Genomic DNA, 15031 nt, shown 5'->3' with positions numbered 1-15031 from the left:
CCTGCGGTGAACTCCAAGGCATCCACCGGCAACATCAAGGACGTTGGTCTTGAAGGCACTCCACAACTCTTCAGGACCCCCCAAAGCACCCAGACCCCCCAAATGTCCACTCAGCCTGTTCGCAAACTCCTCAGCTACTCTCTCATCCCTGAGCTTGGCAACATCCAGCCTCAGCTGGGATGGTACCATTCTCCAGGATTTAAGGTGCAGCTTTAGAGTTGCTACAACAAGCCTGTGGTCAGTATTGAGGAACTGAGCACTCCGGTAGACCTTGGAGTTCTGGATCATCCTCCAACGACCGTCAATGAGGACATGGTCAATCTCCTTTGCCACACCGCCAGCATTGAAATACCAAGTCCAGCGATGAGCTTGTGGGCGCTGAAACCATGAACCAGCCACCCTAAGTCCATGACCTTGCAAAGTCAAGGAACTTAGTGCTATTCGGGTTCATAGTTCCTGACCCATGGGGACCAACACACACCTCATAACCATCCCTATCAGTTCCAGTCGATGCATTGAAATCCCCCAAGACTAGAAGTGTATCTCGTCTGGGGAACTGATCAACCACAGACTCGAGTGTGGCGTAGAATGCATCCTTCACGGTGAGATCACTCGCCTCAGTCGGAGCATAAACAGAGACCAGGGAAATGACACCTAAGGAGTGACGAATCCTTAATCTCATAATACGCTCGTTGACCGGTGTTACCTCAATTATCATTGGGGTCAGCTTATTGGACACAGCTGCAGCAACTCCTTTGGTATGGTAACCATCAGAATGACCAGACCAATAGTAGGTGTAGCCACCCACCATTATCTCGCCGCAATCCGGTCTCCGAACCTCAGAGAGAGCTGCAATCCCGATGTCCAAACGCATGAGCTCAGATGATAACAGAGGCAGGTGATCATCCTCTCTTAGGGATAGGACATTCCAGGCACCCACTCAAAGGGACCGCCTCAGGTTAACCCAAGGAGACCGCCGTCTGGTGGACGACACCTCAGCACCACTCCGACACACTCTCCCGCAATCTGACCCAGGGATGTTACCCTGTGGTTTCCCTCCTATCAAAGATTGGGGGTCCCGAAGGCTTTGCCCCAATCCCGTCATCCGGTGAGCTGCCCTGCGAAGGGAAGCTGCACAGGAGGTACTCCCACGGAGTGGATTTTCAGATTTTTTTGCGTTTTTGCGTTTTGCGGAATGAAGGGTTTTATGGTGGCCGGAGTGCAAATCCTGCCACCAACCTCCTAATAAGAAGTAACCCAACTGCAGGAGGATGTCTGCAGACACAGTTGGGCACTAGATATGGATGGCCGTTGGCTCACAAGGAGCTCCTCCGCCCTTTGAGGGCCAGGAGCTCTCACAAGGAGACCAGCATTTTACAAGCAAATTATAACATAATGAATTTTGAAAGACCTGATTTGCTTTCAAAAAAAGTGGTTCAACAGCAAAATTACAAACATGAGAATTTCAGCTTGCTTATTCCATTTCTGCCTTTATCGCTTAAGTGACCATCAAAAAAAATGAGACAACACAGGATGTCACTTCAGATGCAACTGCTAACCTTGGAGGAAGTGATGCAACTTCCTGGGGTAATCTGGGTTCCAGTGATGCCATCTTTGTGACATCAATTTATTTTTTCTCGTCCATAGTCAGGAGGGCAATTAATGGGAAAGTTTTTGTTATCACCTTCAGGGATGCCAATCAGCGGGTTTATCCATGCTCCTTTAATTAAATTCTGGGTGTGAAGCAAGGAAGACAGAAATCAGTAGGTACCATGTCTAAAGTCCTTGGTGTGACTGCCAGTCAGTATTGAATTATCAACTTCACAGACTCAAAGCAGACACTAATGATGACGCGACCCGGTCTCGTCAATAACTCAACATGTTAAACTGCATAAAAAAAGATGTATAAATGTAATCCAGACTAATTTTGAACACCATGATCAATCGGCAAAGTAAATGTTTCAAACTTAATAATTAGCGATTATATTGTCACCATTGATATCAGGAATGTTGTAAGCCTGGTCCACGTAAAGTCAAACAGAAATGTTGATATGCAGGAAATGATCCATTCATGAACATTGAACTCATCAGGCAGATATGGAAATACATTAGCAGGCAGACAGAGACAAAGTTGATCGACAAACTATGAAATGATATTTGAAGCTTAACGAATTCAGGGTGTTGTCATTACTATGCCATTTTGTGAAATAAAATTTTCTTTTGCATTGATCTTTGAGCCCTATGATGTCTGTCTGCAGTATGATGTGCAGCTTTGCGCTTTATTACATCAACAATGTACAAAGGACTGAATTAATCTTACGAATAGATCTATCTGATAATACTCTACAGAGAAAACGAGATGCAAGAATATTCAGAATATTCATTTACTGAGCAAATGCATATCTGATCACGAATTTTAATCCACTGCTTGCATAATTATGTGCAAGGGACTCTAAAAACAAAGCAGATTGTTGATAATTATGATCGACAATGAAACCCTCTCTTGTTAAACAGATTTATAGGCAGTGGATTGATACGCAGTTGAATTAATACAATGGAAACGAGAATGGCAGTCAGTAGAGTGCATACCTCTGCGACGTAATGCCTTATCCACATGAACGTATCGGGCCCAATCCATTTTTGAAATATCATGCTATATATCGTTTTCAGCGCGCTCTCTCTCTCTCTCTCTCAATGGTGAAGAATCACTTTAAAAATTTAATAATTCTCGTATCCAGATCCGGATTTGCTTCGACACCAAAATCAAATCAATTAATTGTGGTCGCACACCCAACCTACCACCAAGTTTCATCCGAATCCGTCCACAACTTTCTGAGATATCGCAATATATATATTAGTTTAGCCATATCTCTCAATGGTGAAGAATCACTTAAAAAATTGTCGCATCGGGATTCGGATCTTCACCAAAATTGAATAAATTCTACCTTGTCACACATCCAATGTGTCCACCAAGTTTCGTCCAAATCCGTCCTTAACTTTTTTTGCGTATCGTGCTATATATCATTCTTGACCCTATCTCTCAATGGTGAAGAAGCATTTTAAAAATTCTTGTCGTCAGATCCGGATCTTCAGCAAAATCTAATCAGTTCGTCCTTGTCACACACCCAACCTGCCCAACTAATTTCATCTGCATCCATCCACAACTTTTTGAGATGTCCTGTACACAAACAAACAGACAGAAAGGGGTGAAAACAAAACTTCCTTCACCTTCGGTGGCTGAGATAATAAAGCTTCAATATTGACATTTGTCCTCCTCTGATTGCATAAATATGGTGACAGAGCAATGTCACTTTGAACTAAAAAGTTTTGGTTTTATAATATTTGAAGAATTATAACTATCTTATCAAAGGTTTACAAGAGCAAGGCAGAAAGTTGTATGAATTATATACTTATCCTATGCAGTAGGACATGTAAAGTGGGATCCACTCGTTGATCATTTACCATTGCCAAAAAACTGGAGCAGGGCCAGGTCGATGGAGCGTTTCCAGCGAGATGCCTTCTTGAGAGCAATTCCATAGCCTGTGGTGGCAAAGACTTTCCCGCTACCGATAGTCACTAGTTTGCAGCCTTCATCCTTGGCTGCCATATAGTTCAGCACGGCAGCATCGTAGATAAACGCGTCCAGTTTCCTGATTTAAAAAAAAAACATCAATGCAGGATGTTAAAAAAAAAAAACAGCATTATTTTCTTTTGCAAAGTCTGTGATGGTTTGATGCCCCCATGGAAAGCAAGTGAATACTCCTTCAGCATGCACCACCTTTTGGATCAGGTGTAAAACAACACTTTAGAAATAAATGGTTTCAGCTCTTGGCTTGAAATGACCTTTATATGCCTCATTGCCAACATGGATACCATTCCATTGCTTTTTCATGCCCTATTAAGCTTGCACATCCAGAAAATAAAAAAAAAACATTGCAATAATATCACTATAAAGCCAGACAAACAAATATAAGATACAGGACAGTCTACTCAAGATGAACAGTTGATAAGATGAAACACATTTACTTGCTCATCTCACGAAGTTGGATTTCCATTATATTAGATAAATAAAATGAGGAAAAAAAATTATGAAAGGGAAAATGGATATTTTAAAATTTGAGCCAATTATTACATAAATGAACCACCCAGAAATTCATTGTATACATCTACCAAGTGAAATTGCTAATCGATTAGCCTCCACTGCAAAAATAACACACAGCTTAGGTAATCGGATTACAACTCCACGAGATTGCACAGTTGTTTGCCAATGTAATAAACGTATGACTTGATCAGTACTACTTTCAGGGCCCCAAGTAATTCCACCTTCTTGTGGAGTTGAGCAAAAGAGAGTTATTTCCTCTCCACACGACCTTATCCTGAGCATCTCTGCAGAGTATCTGATCTCTGCATCCCCACACTTTGCCCCTCCTCCTCCTCCTCCTCCTCCTCCTCCTCCTCCTGCCAACTGCATCCATATCATAGACCTTCCTGACCACATCCCTCTCCCTCCTAAGCACAAGCCCCAACCAACATAGACATGCCTCTCATGTCTTTTCTCTCATGCAAATTACTCCTGCCCACTGATTTTCTCATTTTTCTTCATTTCCCTCTGCTCCCTCACAAGGCCCAGGCCTCCATTCCATTATGTATGGCATCGGCATTTCAGCTTCATATTTTAAAATGAGTTATAAAGATAAGATGTGTCGTTTAATGTGAATTTTCAATCAATGTGAATCATACTGCAGATGCTCAAAGGAAAAAAAGGCAAACAAAAGTAGTGAGGTATCACATTGGATACATACATACAACCACAACTTTAAATACCACAATTTCCAGCTAACACATAAGACTTCCCAGTTGTTAAAACATCATAAAAATAATGTGTCAAACATTGTGAAAACATTATTTTGTAGGGTTTATAAAACATCATTAAAATGTTTTTTGTAAAATAGGACCACTGGATCTGTAGCTTATCTGGCCATTGGCCTAATGTTTTAACCCAAATTTGGTAGCATTCTGACTGGTGGGTCTGGAGAGGAAGGTTTTTGTAGGAATTTACATGATTTTCCCAAACTTTTCCTAAGTCGGGCATTTTGACACTTTTGGTCACGTGATCGGCATGATTTCCGCAATTTAATCAACGTCCCTATCCTGGCCTAATGTTGCAACCCAAATTTGGTAGCATTTTGACTAGTGGGTCGGGAGAAGATTTTTGAAGGAATTTACGAGATTTTCCCAAAAATTGACAAAGCTGCCTATTTTGACACTTCCGGTCATGTAATCAGCATAACTTCAGCAATTTAACATCTCCATCCTTTCATAATGTTGGAACCCAAATTTGGGAGCATTCTGATTGCTGGGTCTGGAGAAGAACATTTTTGAAGAAATTTACTAAGTTGGCCATTTTTACAAACTTCATCACGTAACTGGAGCGAGCTTTGGAATCCCTGTTACTAGTCAGGAGAGGAACATTGCTGCCATATTTCAGCCGGTTTGGCCGGAAAAGTCGAAATAGGAGACAGATGGATGGATGGTGTACGATGACAATACCTTATCTGGAATTTAATTTCCAGAGAAGCTAAACACATTATTTTCATATCATTACCTCCACCACTGAAGGTGGACAGAGGTTATGTTTTTCATCCCTATCTGTTTGTCTTTCTGTTTGTGAGCAGGATTTCTCAAAATGTTAGGATGGATTTGGACGAAATTTGGTGGACAGGTTAGGTGTGTGACAAGGACGAATTGATTTGATTTTGGTGAAGATCCGGATAAGGATGTGGATGCTGTAATTTTTAAGCGATTCTTTACCATTAGGTATTAGGGCCAAAAACCATAAAGAGCACTATATCTCAAAATGTTGTGGATGGATTTGGACAAAACCTGGTGAGCAAGTTTGGCGGTGAAAAGGACGAATATATTTGATTTTGGTGAAAATCCGGATCCAGCTACGAGAATTTTTAAGTGATTCTTCACCATTGAGAGAAGAGGCCAAAGACGATATATAGCACGATATTTCAAAAAGTTGTGGGTGAGTTATGACAAAACTCAGTGGATGAATTGGTTCGGTGACAAGACAAGTCAATTCGATTTTGGTTTAGGTCCGGATGCAGATCCAGCCGATCAGTGGGATGCAAAATGTAAGCTGTTCAGTCTGGCAGAGGTATGCGCTCTGAGTGCCATTCTAGTTCTTAAGTGATTATTCACCATTCAAAGATTGGGCCAAAAACAATATAAAGCATGATATTTCAAAATGGCAGCGAGTTATGACAAAACTCTGGAGATGATTTGGGTTGGTCACATGGACAAGTCGATTCGATTTTGGTTAAAGTCCGGATGCAGATCTGGCCTATCTTTGGGATGCAAAATGTAAACTGTTCAGCATAGCAGAGGTATTGCCATTCTAGTTTCTACCAAATGCTGTTCTGGTTTTGAAAATGTTGTCAAAAATGTTGTCATATTGCAAATTAACAGCCTAAATGTCGAAATGCTTTTAAAACGTTGCAATCTTTTTGGATAATGTTTGTTAAACCCTATAAAATAATGTTTTCACAACATTTGGCTCTATCATTTTTCAAATGCTGTGAAAATGTTTTGTGTTAACTGGGTTATTCCCACCTTTTATGGGGTCTGCCAGAGAAAGTTGTTATCCCAAATGTTTCACGAACCAGCTGGCCAGACCTCATAATGTTCGACTGATGGTGTCAGGAAGTTGAAATTTGTTCGGGGTGTCTGCAATAACTCGCCTTTTCTTCAAGAAAGACAGCCTGGGATCATTAACGGCCACCAGGTAGTGAATGCAAATAGCAGGGAGACCACCGGACCACCCTATCTAACATGTTGCATTATACGTGCCTGTTGTTTATGTCCATCATAACACCCTAAAAACAGTAAGTTTTCTATTTAGAATGATTTTCAATTTTGTTTGACTGCCAGGAAGACAGAGTAAAACTGTTATCTCACTCCTCTCAGCACATGCGCGGTCAGGATGAATTCAGAGCCAAAGTATGGTTAAACGGCAAACTCGTCACTCTTATTCATGTTCTGATTTGTGTTCAAAATATAGCATTCAATTTAAGAAAGTTGTTCCTCGATCATAAACTGATACTTGACAGACAGGACTGATGGACGGACAGACGGACAGACAGACACAAACCTATTGCTTAACCCTGCTTTTTGCTTCGCATGCATGGGGTAATAACAAGAACAGTGTAATTTTATGGTATCAGTCAATACTTCGTGTCTCTGCCCTTTGCCTTTTTATTTTACCCATGCGTCATCACTCATTTCGTGCCATCACTCTTTTGCTCATTCTTCCTGTATATGACTGAAGCACTCACACAGGAATATGGCGCCAAATAACCTGTCGTACATTCCACAGTTCTGTAAGGTTAGTTAGATTCCTCTTGTTCGTCTCCGTTTCCAAATAATCCCATTTGGCCTCAATGGGACTCATATATGGACTCTGTGGTGGCCATTCTAACATTTTGAGCACACCAGCTGTAACTTTGTTCCTCAAATCCTGTTTTACTATCGTGAAAGTGTGTTTTGGGTCATTATCTTGTTGGAAAATGAATCCTCATCTGATTAAACGACTTCCACTTGGAACTGCATCATGCAGCAGTATCTGCTTGTACTTCTCTTTTGTGAGCATCCCATTGATTTTAACAAGTTTTCTGACACCAAAAGCTGAGACACAACCCCAGACAGTCAGAGAGCCTCCCCTGCATTTAACAATAGGCTGAAAACATTGCATGTCATAATGTTTTCCAGGTGTTCAGCATACAAAGTGACATATTTTAGATCCAAAATGTTCAAACTTCGATTCATCAGAAGAGAGTACACAATTCCATTGTTTACATCTTATTCTGCAGTCTCAGAAATGGTTTCTTTGCTGCATTCAGCCATTTGCACACAGTGCTGGACAAGATGTTAATGTTCAAGCCTGCTCTCATTTAATTTGTCAGCTACTGACTTGACTTTCTTCTTTCGTGCAAGCTGAGCAACCTCAAGTGCATGTCTTGCCTTGGGGATCTTCTTCTGGTTCTTCCTGGTCTTTGATTGTCTTGTACCGAGCCAGTTTATTTCAGGCGTTTTAAAATGTACCCCATACCATTGCAGGACATCGTCATCTTTTCTACGACTTCTTGATAGTGTGCCCTTCTCACAGAGTTTGTATCTTCGCATGCTGTTCTGTTGAAAGTCGCTTCCTTGGCACCATTCTGAACCCACTCCGAAACTTTTAAGCAATCTAACAAGCTGATCTAAACTAATATCACATATTCACTGATTTGAAACTTTTCTGATGTTTTTTTGAAATTCGCATAAATGTAACTGGTGTTGATTACTTCAATAATTTATTATCATTAACTGTACAAAAATCCACAAACTGTTTACTGCACATTTTCTTTGTGGTAAGTGGATATTATTAGCATATGATAATAATTATGGAGAGCAAAAATATAACTTTTTCAATTTCTGAATATATTTTTTATACTTAAAGGTTACTGTGATACGAAGTTGACTTTCACAGAACATTAAATTAATGTCTATCTACATTGCACACTTCAAACTTCTCACAATGTTAAAAGGAAATAGCACTGATTCTGGAACAGCTTAAGTGTCCAGATTCTTGAATACAAATGGCCAGGCAGTTTCACCAACATTTGTAGAGGTTTAAATCACTTTTTCTTTATTTAAAACACTCCAAAAGCGTCGCTAAAAAAAACGTGCCTTTTCCACAAAACCACACGTCCCGCCATACCGGGGAGTGGTCGTTTTCGCCCGCTTGCAGCAGAGATGATGCCACATGGGTGAAGCATAAATATGCATGAGGCAAAACATGAAAATGCATGAGGCAATACATGCGTTGAGCATGAATATGCATGAAGCAAAATGTGAATATACATTTTACATTCATGACATCGCAGCACTTCGGCAGACAGCACTTCGGCTAGAAGAGCATGGGAGGAGTCTATTTTTTATATATAATCCTAGCCACCTGGGTTTAATTGATTAGGTGAGAGCTAATTGGTTATACCCCCCATTCACAAGTGAGAGATGTGAGTGGGTCTTTGTTTTTCATTTATATGTTCACTGCTTTTGACATTTACACATGGTACATGCTTTGGAACCTCAGTGGTGCATGTTTCTGTCTGCGCTGTTGCTGATGATTCACCAACAAGTGATGGAACTGGTCGGCAGCTGAGGGGGTGTGTAGCATTGGGATATTCATGTATGTACTGTTTGTGAATGTCTTTCCAGCTGTGGAAGAACTCTGTGAAGAGTTTGAAACAGCAAAGGGCTTATGTTGCATAGCCTTTCATGGGTGCTTTATGCAGCTTCCTTTGGCAAGAAGAGCGTGGCAGGAGTCGATTTATATGTATTCCTAGCCACCTGGGTCTTGACTCAATAAGTATTCAACCCCTTTTCTATGACACTCCAAATTGAGTTCAGGAGCATCCAATTTCATGTGATCATCCTTGAGATGTTTCTACAACTTGATTGAAGTCCATCTCTGGCCAATTCAATTGAATGGACATGATTTAGAAGGAAACACACCTTTCTATACAAGGTCCCACGGTTGACATTGCACGTCAGAGCAGAAACTCTACCATGAAACCCAATGAACTGTCTGTAGAACTCCGAAATAGAATTGTGAGGAGCATAGATCTGGGGAAGGTTAGAAAACAATTTCTAGAATATGGAAAGTTCCCAAGAGCACAGTGAGCTCCATCATTAGGAAATGGAAAGAACATGGAACTACTCAGACTCTTCCTAGAGGTCGTCTGACAAAACTGAGCAACCAGACAAGAAGGGACTTGGTTAGGAAGGTGACTAAGAAGCCTATGACTACTCTGACAGAACATAGTTCCTTGGCTGAAATGGCAGAACCTGCTGGAAGGCCAACAATCTCTTCAGCTCTTCACAAATCCAGGCTTTATGGGAGAGTGGCCAAATGAAAGCACACCTGAGAAAAAGGTGCATGACAGCATGCCTGGAGTTTGCAAAAATGCAAGTGAAAGACTCTGAGAGCATAAGGTGATATTCTGTGGTCTGATGAGATGAAAATTGAACTCTTTGGCCTGAATGAAAAGTGCTATGTCTGGCAGAAACTGAGTACAGCTAAAAAATTAATTTTTTTTGTATACCTTTTATAGGCTCATATGACAGCGACCACACAACGCACGGCAAGGGGGGAATGAGGCAAGAGGGGTGGGAGTGGGAAGGACAAAACAGTGGGGAACAGAGACATTAGGAGATCTGTGGAATGGAGAGGGATGGGTGGGGAAAATGGGGTATATAAGATGGACATTACAGGGACTTTCAGGAAGGAAAGCAGGGAATTTGAAGGATGTGAGTTTGCCATTGGATTAACGGGGGTAGAAAAGATCGAGGATTTGGATGGGGGACGATAAGAGGTGGTGGTGAACAGCGGTTTTGAAGGCCTGGAGGCAATAATGGGATTGAAGAGAGTGTGGGAGTTTATTCCAAAGGCGGGAAAAAAGAGGAATGAAAGAGTGAAGGTGAGCAGTGATTCGTGATTTTGGTAGTTTTACGAGAAGGGAGTTGTTTGCGGACCTTGAGTGACCTGTGGAAATATGGTGGGGACAAATGACAGACACAGCAGGGGGGGGGGGGGCGAGACCGGAGCGGAGATGGTAGAAGACAGAATGACCACCGAACTGCCTGCGGTGAGAGAGTGAGAGGCCCAAAAACTCAGCCTCATCGCGGGAATGCCAATGATGATCTGAAATTCCTTGGTTTCCACAGTGTGAAGCCGAGAAAGGTGGGAGGCAGGAGCACCAGGCCAGAGGGGAGAGCAGTACTCCAATTGGCTGTGGACAAAAGCTTTGTATGTGGTCAGGAACTCAGGTGGGCTGAGCAAGGACTTTGCACAATGGAGGATTCCCAGTCGGCGACTGGCTTTGGAGGCCAGGTTGGAAATGTGGCTTTCCCAGGAAAGATCATGGCAGATAGTGAGACCCAGAAGCTTGAAAGAAAGGGCTTCTTCCAGAGGATTATTGAGAAAGTGGTTGGGGTGGTGGGGGGGAGGTTCCAAACGGTCCTTTCGGAGAGACATAGTGAGAGTGTGAGATTTGTCCGGATTGAAAGACATGTTCCATGTGTTGAACCATTTTGTGGTTTTACCCAGATCTGTAGTGAGCGAAGAAGCTGCTGCTTACTGGTCTGAGGGATGACCAATGGTACGGCAGAGGGTGGAGTCATCAGCAAAGAGATAAAGAGGATTTTCCAGAGAGTTGGAGAGATCGTTGATGAAAACCACAAAAAGAACAGGGCCCAGAACGCTGCCTTGAGGAACTCCAGCCTGGACAGGAAGAGGGGATGAAAGAACTCCATTTAGGGCCACACGTTGACTGCGATAGGAGAAGTCTGCGAGCTATGGGTGGAGATGGCCTTGGATACCATCGGAAGAGAGTTTGGTGAGCAGGGCAGGGTGCCAGACCATGTCAAAAGCATGAGATATGTCTTGGGATATGGCTCTGATTTCATCCCCATCATCACCCATCTAACAAAATTTTAACCATGAAGCATGGCAGTGGCAGCACCACACATGGGGATGCTTTTCAGTGGCAGAAACTGGGATACTTTTAAGGATAGAGGGAACAATATATGGAGCCAAATACAAGCAAATCCTTGAGGAGAACCTGATTCAGAGTGCAAAATACCTTAGACTGTAGCAACGATTTACCTTCCACCAGGACAATGACCCCAAGCATACAGCCAAAGTAACACTGGAATGGCTTGAAACCAAGAATGTGAAAGTCCTTGAGAATCACAGCCAATGTCCATACTTGAATCCCAATGTGAATCTGTGGAAAGACTTGAGCATTGCTGTTCACCAATGGACTCCATTCAACAAGACAGAGCTTGAGCAAATCTGCAAGGAAGAATGGGAGAAAATCCCCAAATCCAGATGTGCACAGCTGATACTGCCATCCCCAAGAAGACTCGAAGCTGTAATCATTGCAAAAGGTGCTGCTGCAAAGTATTGATTCAGGGGGCTGAATAGTTATTGATGCAAGACATTTCTGCTTCTCATTTTTAATAGATTTGTAAAAATTTCTAAAAACGTGTTTTCACTTTGTCATTGTAGGGTATCTTTGTAGATCGGTGACAAATCTTTTTAATATAATCCATTTTAAATTCAGACTGGAACACAACAAAATGTGACATTAACTTGAGGGGTGTGAATACTTTCTGAAGGCAATGTATATTTTAACACATCATTTTCATGTATATATATATATATATATATATATATATATATATATATATATATATATATATATATATGTGTGTGTGTGTGTGTGTGTGTGTGTGTGTGTGTGTGTGTGTGTGTGTGTGTGTGTGTGTGTGTGTGTGTGTGTGTGTGTGTGTGTGTGTGTGTGTGTGTGTGTGTGTGTGTGTGTGTATATGTATATATATATATATATATATATATATATATATATATATATATATATATATATATATATATATATATATATATATATATAATTTAAAGTTTTTGTTTGTTTGTTTGTTTGTTTGTCTGCACGTGCTTATCTCCTGAACGGTGAAAGATAGGAGGAAACCTCTGAAACAAAAAATGTCGGGACGGCACCCGGGAAAATTAGAGGCTAAGTGGAGAGGCCCCTAGGCCGCGGGGGGGGGGGGGGTGGGGTGGTGTTTCCCCTCACCAACCTCCTTAGGCTATGACTACCGTGGCCCAATCAGGCACTGATACTCGGCACGTGTCAGACCTATGTACATAACTTTAAATTCTTTCAAAAAGAATCGGGCAACGCCTGGTGCATTAACCTAGTATATGTGTATGTATATATATATATATATATATATATATATATATATATATATATATATATATATATATATATATATATATATATATATATATATATATATATATATATATATATATATATATATATATATATATATATATATATATATATATATATATATATATATTCTATGTAAAACTCAACATCACACCATAACTGCAAAACCATCATCCTGCTGAATATTTGATTGTAAGGCCATCACCTCGCCATAAATGCAAAACCATTATCCAGCCGGAAAGGTAATGCCATCATTTCGCAGTTGATACAAAATCATAATCCCACGATAAATCTATACTCATAAATGTCAGCGTGTGTGTGTGTGTGTGTGTGTATGTGTGTATGTGTGTATGTGTGTATGTGTGTGTGTGTGTGTGTGTGTGTGTGTGTGTGTGTGTGTGTGTGTGTGTATGTGTGTATGTGTGTGTGTGTGTGTGTGTGTGTGTGTGTGTGTGTGTGTGTGTGTGTGTGTGTGTGTGTGTGTGTGTGTGTGTGTGTGTGTCCTCCATAACTCCAAAACCATAAAATCTAGCAGCCCGAAACTTTGCAGACATACTAAGAAAATTCCAAAGAAGTGCATGACGGAAAATTGAGTGTTTGGGTTAATTAAAACACCCCTTTTGAAGAAAATTAATGGCCTTATTTAATGAAATGCTTTATCAGGCACATCCTCCTCACCACTCTCTATGGGCTCTGAATGCGTATCCAAGGTAACCTCGCTGGGGTCTGAAGCAGCCATGTTTTTTAGCCTGCTCAACCTTGTCTTGACTTATATTCTATGTAAAACTCAACAGGCCGCAACAATTTCTTAATGATTAAGTTTTTTTTCACTTTCCTCACTCATATTATCAAATGCCTGTTTCATCATAGGTACGAATCGCTGGGTACATTGGAATGCTTATAAACGCTCAGAGACGCGAGCGTTTGTTGCTTTATCTCATTTCCGCTTGTGCGATCACTGTGAGAATCGCTTAAAGTAAGGAGAATTACAAAATTTAAGCTCCAGAATCAAACTTAAAAGCAGAACCGACTCCAAGAAAAGTGTTAATTTGTCCAATTTGGACATATTTGACATTTTCTGCTTCTCCGGGGGGTGTATGTTTAATATGATTATTTGGTGATTGCCAATTGCGTGCCAAGGGAGCCATTTCTTATCAACCGTTTTGTTGTGAGTGCTTAAGCCACTTGGCGAGCACTCTAAAATATTTGCACTGTCACTGAATACTGGATATCAATCGACAGGGGTAACTCACCTGCGTTGGCCACGTGTTCTGCGGTACAACAGGCGGTGGTGGCTCACTGAAAATGTGAAATTTTACTTTCCACTACGTTTCCGCTTTTTGTATATTCTTCCATTATATGACCTGTCACATCGGCATAGATAAATACAAATAAAAATTAAACATTTCGCTTTTAAAAGTTTCTTCCACCGTTTCGTGGATTGCTTGGTGAAGCCACTTGGCGCATGTTCTTTAAGTTTCAATCAATGCGATACCAGGATTCTGTCCCAGAGGAAGGAAGGCAAAATACCGGGTACTTCAAAAAATGTTAACACTTCTGAGAATTTTTTTTCTTTCCTTGCAGTTGACTGAAATGGCAGCGAGATTGACTTTGGAGCAAAGAAGAAAGGTTGCTGCATGGATGGTCGTCTTTCAGTCATCCACTGTGGTTTGCAACAAATACAGAGAGCACTTCAACTGAGATCCACCGTCGATTCACCATTTATCACATTCCATTAAAAACGATAGTCCCATATAAGTGTTAACGTGCTTTTGAAACCATCTTTACAGGAAATTATTTGATCACAATGAGAAAAAATCATCTCAGTTTTGAAATAATGAATCGCCACACCATGGCGGGAAAGCCGAGATGTATGTATTCTCATTCTGTGTAGCCTGGATTTGAATCCTGACACAGCTATAAACTGTCATCCCAGTGTTTCACATGCAGGGTGATTCATCAATGTGTGTCGTTTCTTGGATGGACGATACACTGGGTGTTACATCTACAGGAATCTCTCACCCCTCTCCCTCCCAACCCTACCCCCATTCTCCCATCACTCTCCCTCTTTCTGACATTGACCCCTCCCCTCCCTCTCTCTCCACCCCTCTAGGTCTCTGTCTCCCAACCCCCCCCTGGTCCTCCACTCCTCCCCCTCTGTTGAG

The 15031-nt window shown here is 41.3% G+C and overlaps 1 protein-coding gene across 1 annotated transcript in view; it reads right to left on the bottom strand.

Moving 5' to 3' along the window:
• LOC147021722 (glutamate receptor ionotropic, NMDA 2C-like) overlaps nucleotides 1-15031 on the bottom strand; it is a 211113-nt gene that overhangs the window by 25059 nt on the left and 171023 nt on the right. The window contains exon 14 of the mRNA XM_085890453.1: nucleotides 3463-3650. Coding sequence (XP_085746579.1) covers nucleotides 3463-3650 — 188 coding nt within the window. The remainder of the gene's footprint in view (nucleotides 1-3462; nucleotides 3651-15031) is intronic.

This window comes from Eptatretus burgeri, chromosome 8 (assembly GCF_056783735.1).
Source record: "Eptatretus burgeri isolate ZD-2024b chromosome 8, Ebu_testis_v1, whole genome shotgun sequence".
Taxonomy (NCBI): domain Eukaryota; kingdom Metazoa; phylum Chordata; class Myxini; order Myxiniformes; family Myxinidae; genus Eptatretus; species Eptatretus burgeri.
Note: the sequence above shows the minus strand (reverse complement) of the source record. Positions and strands in the feature narration are given on the sequence as shown.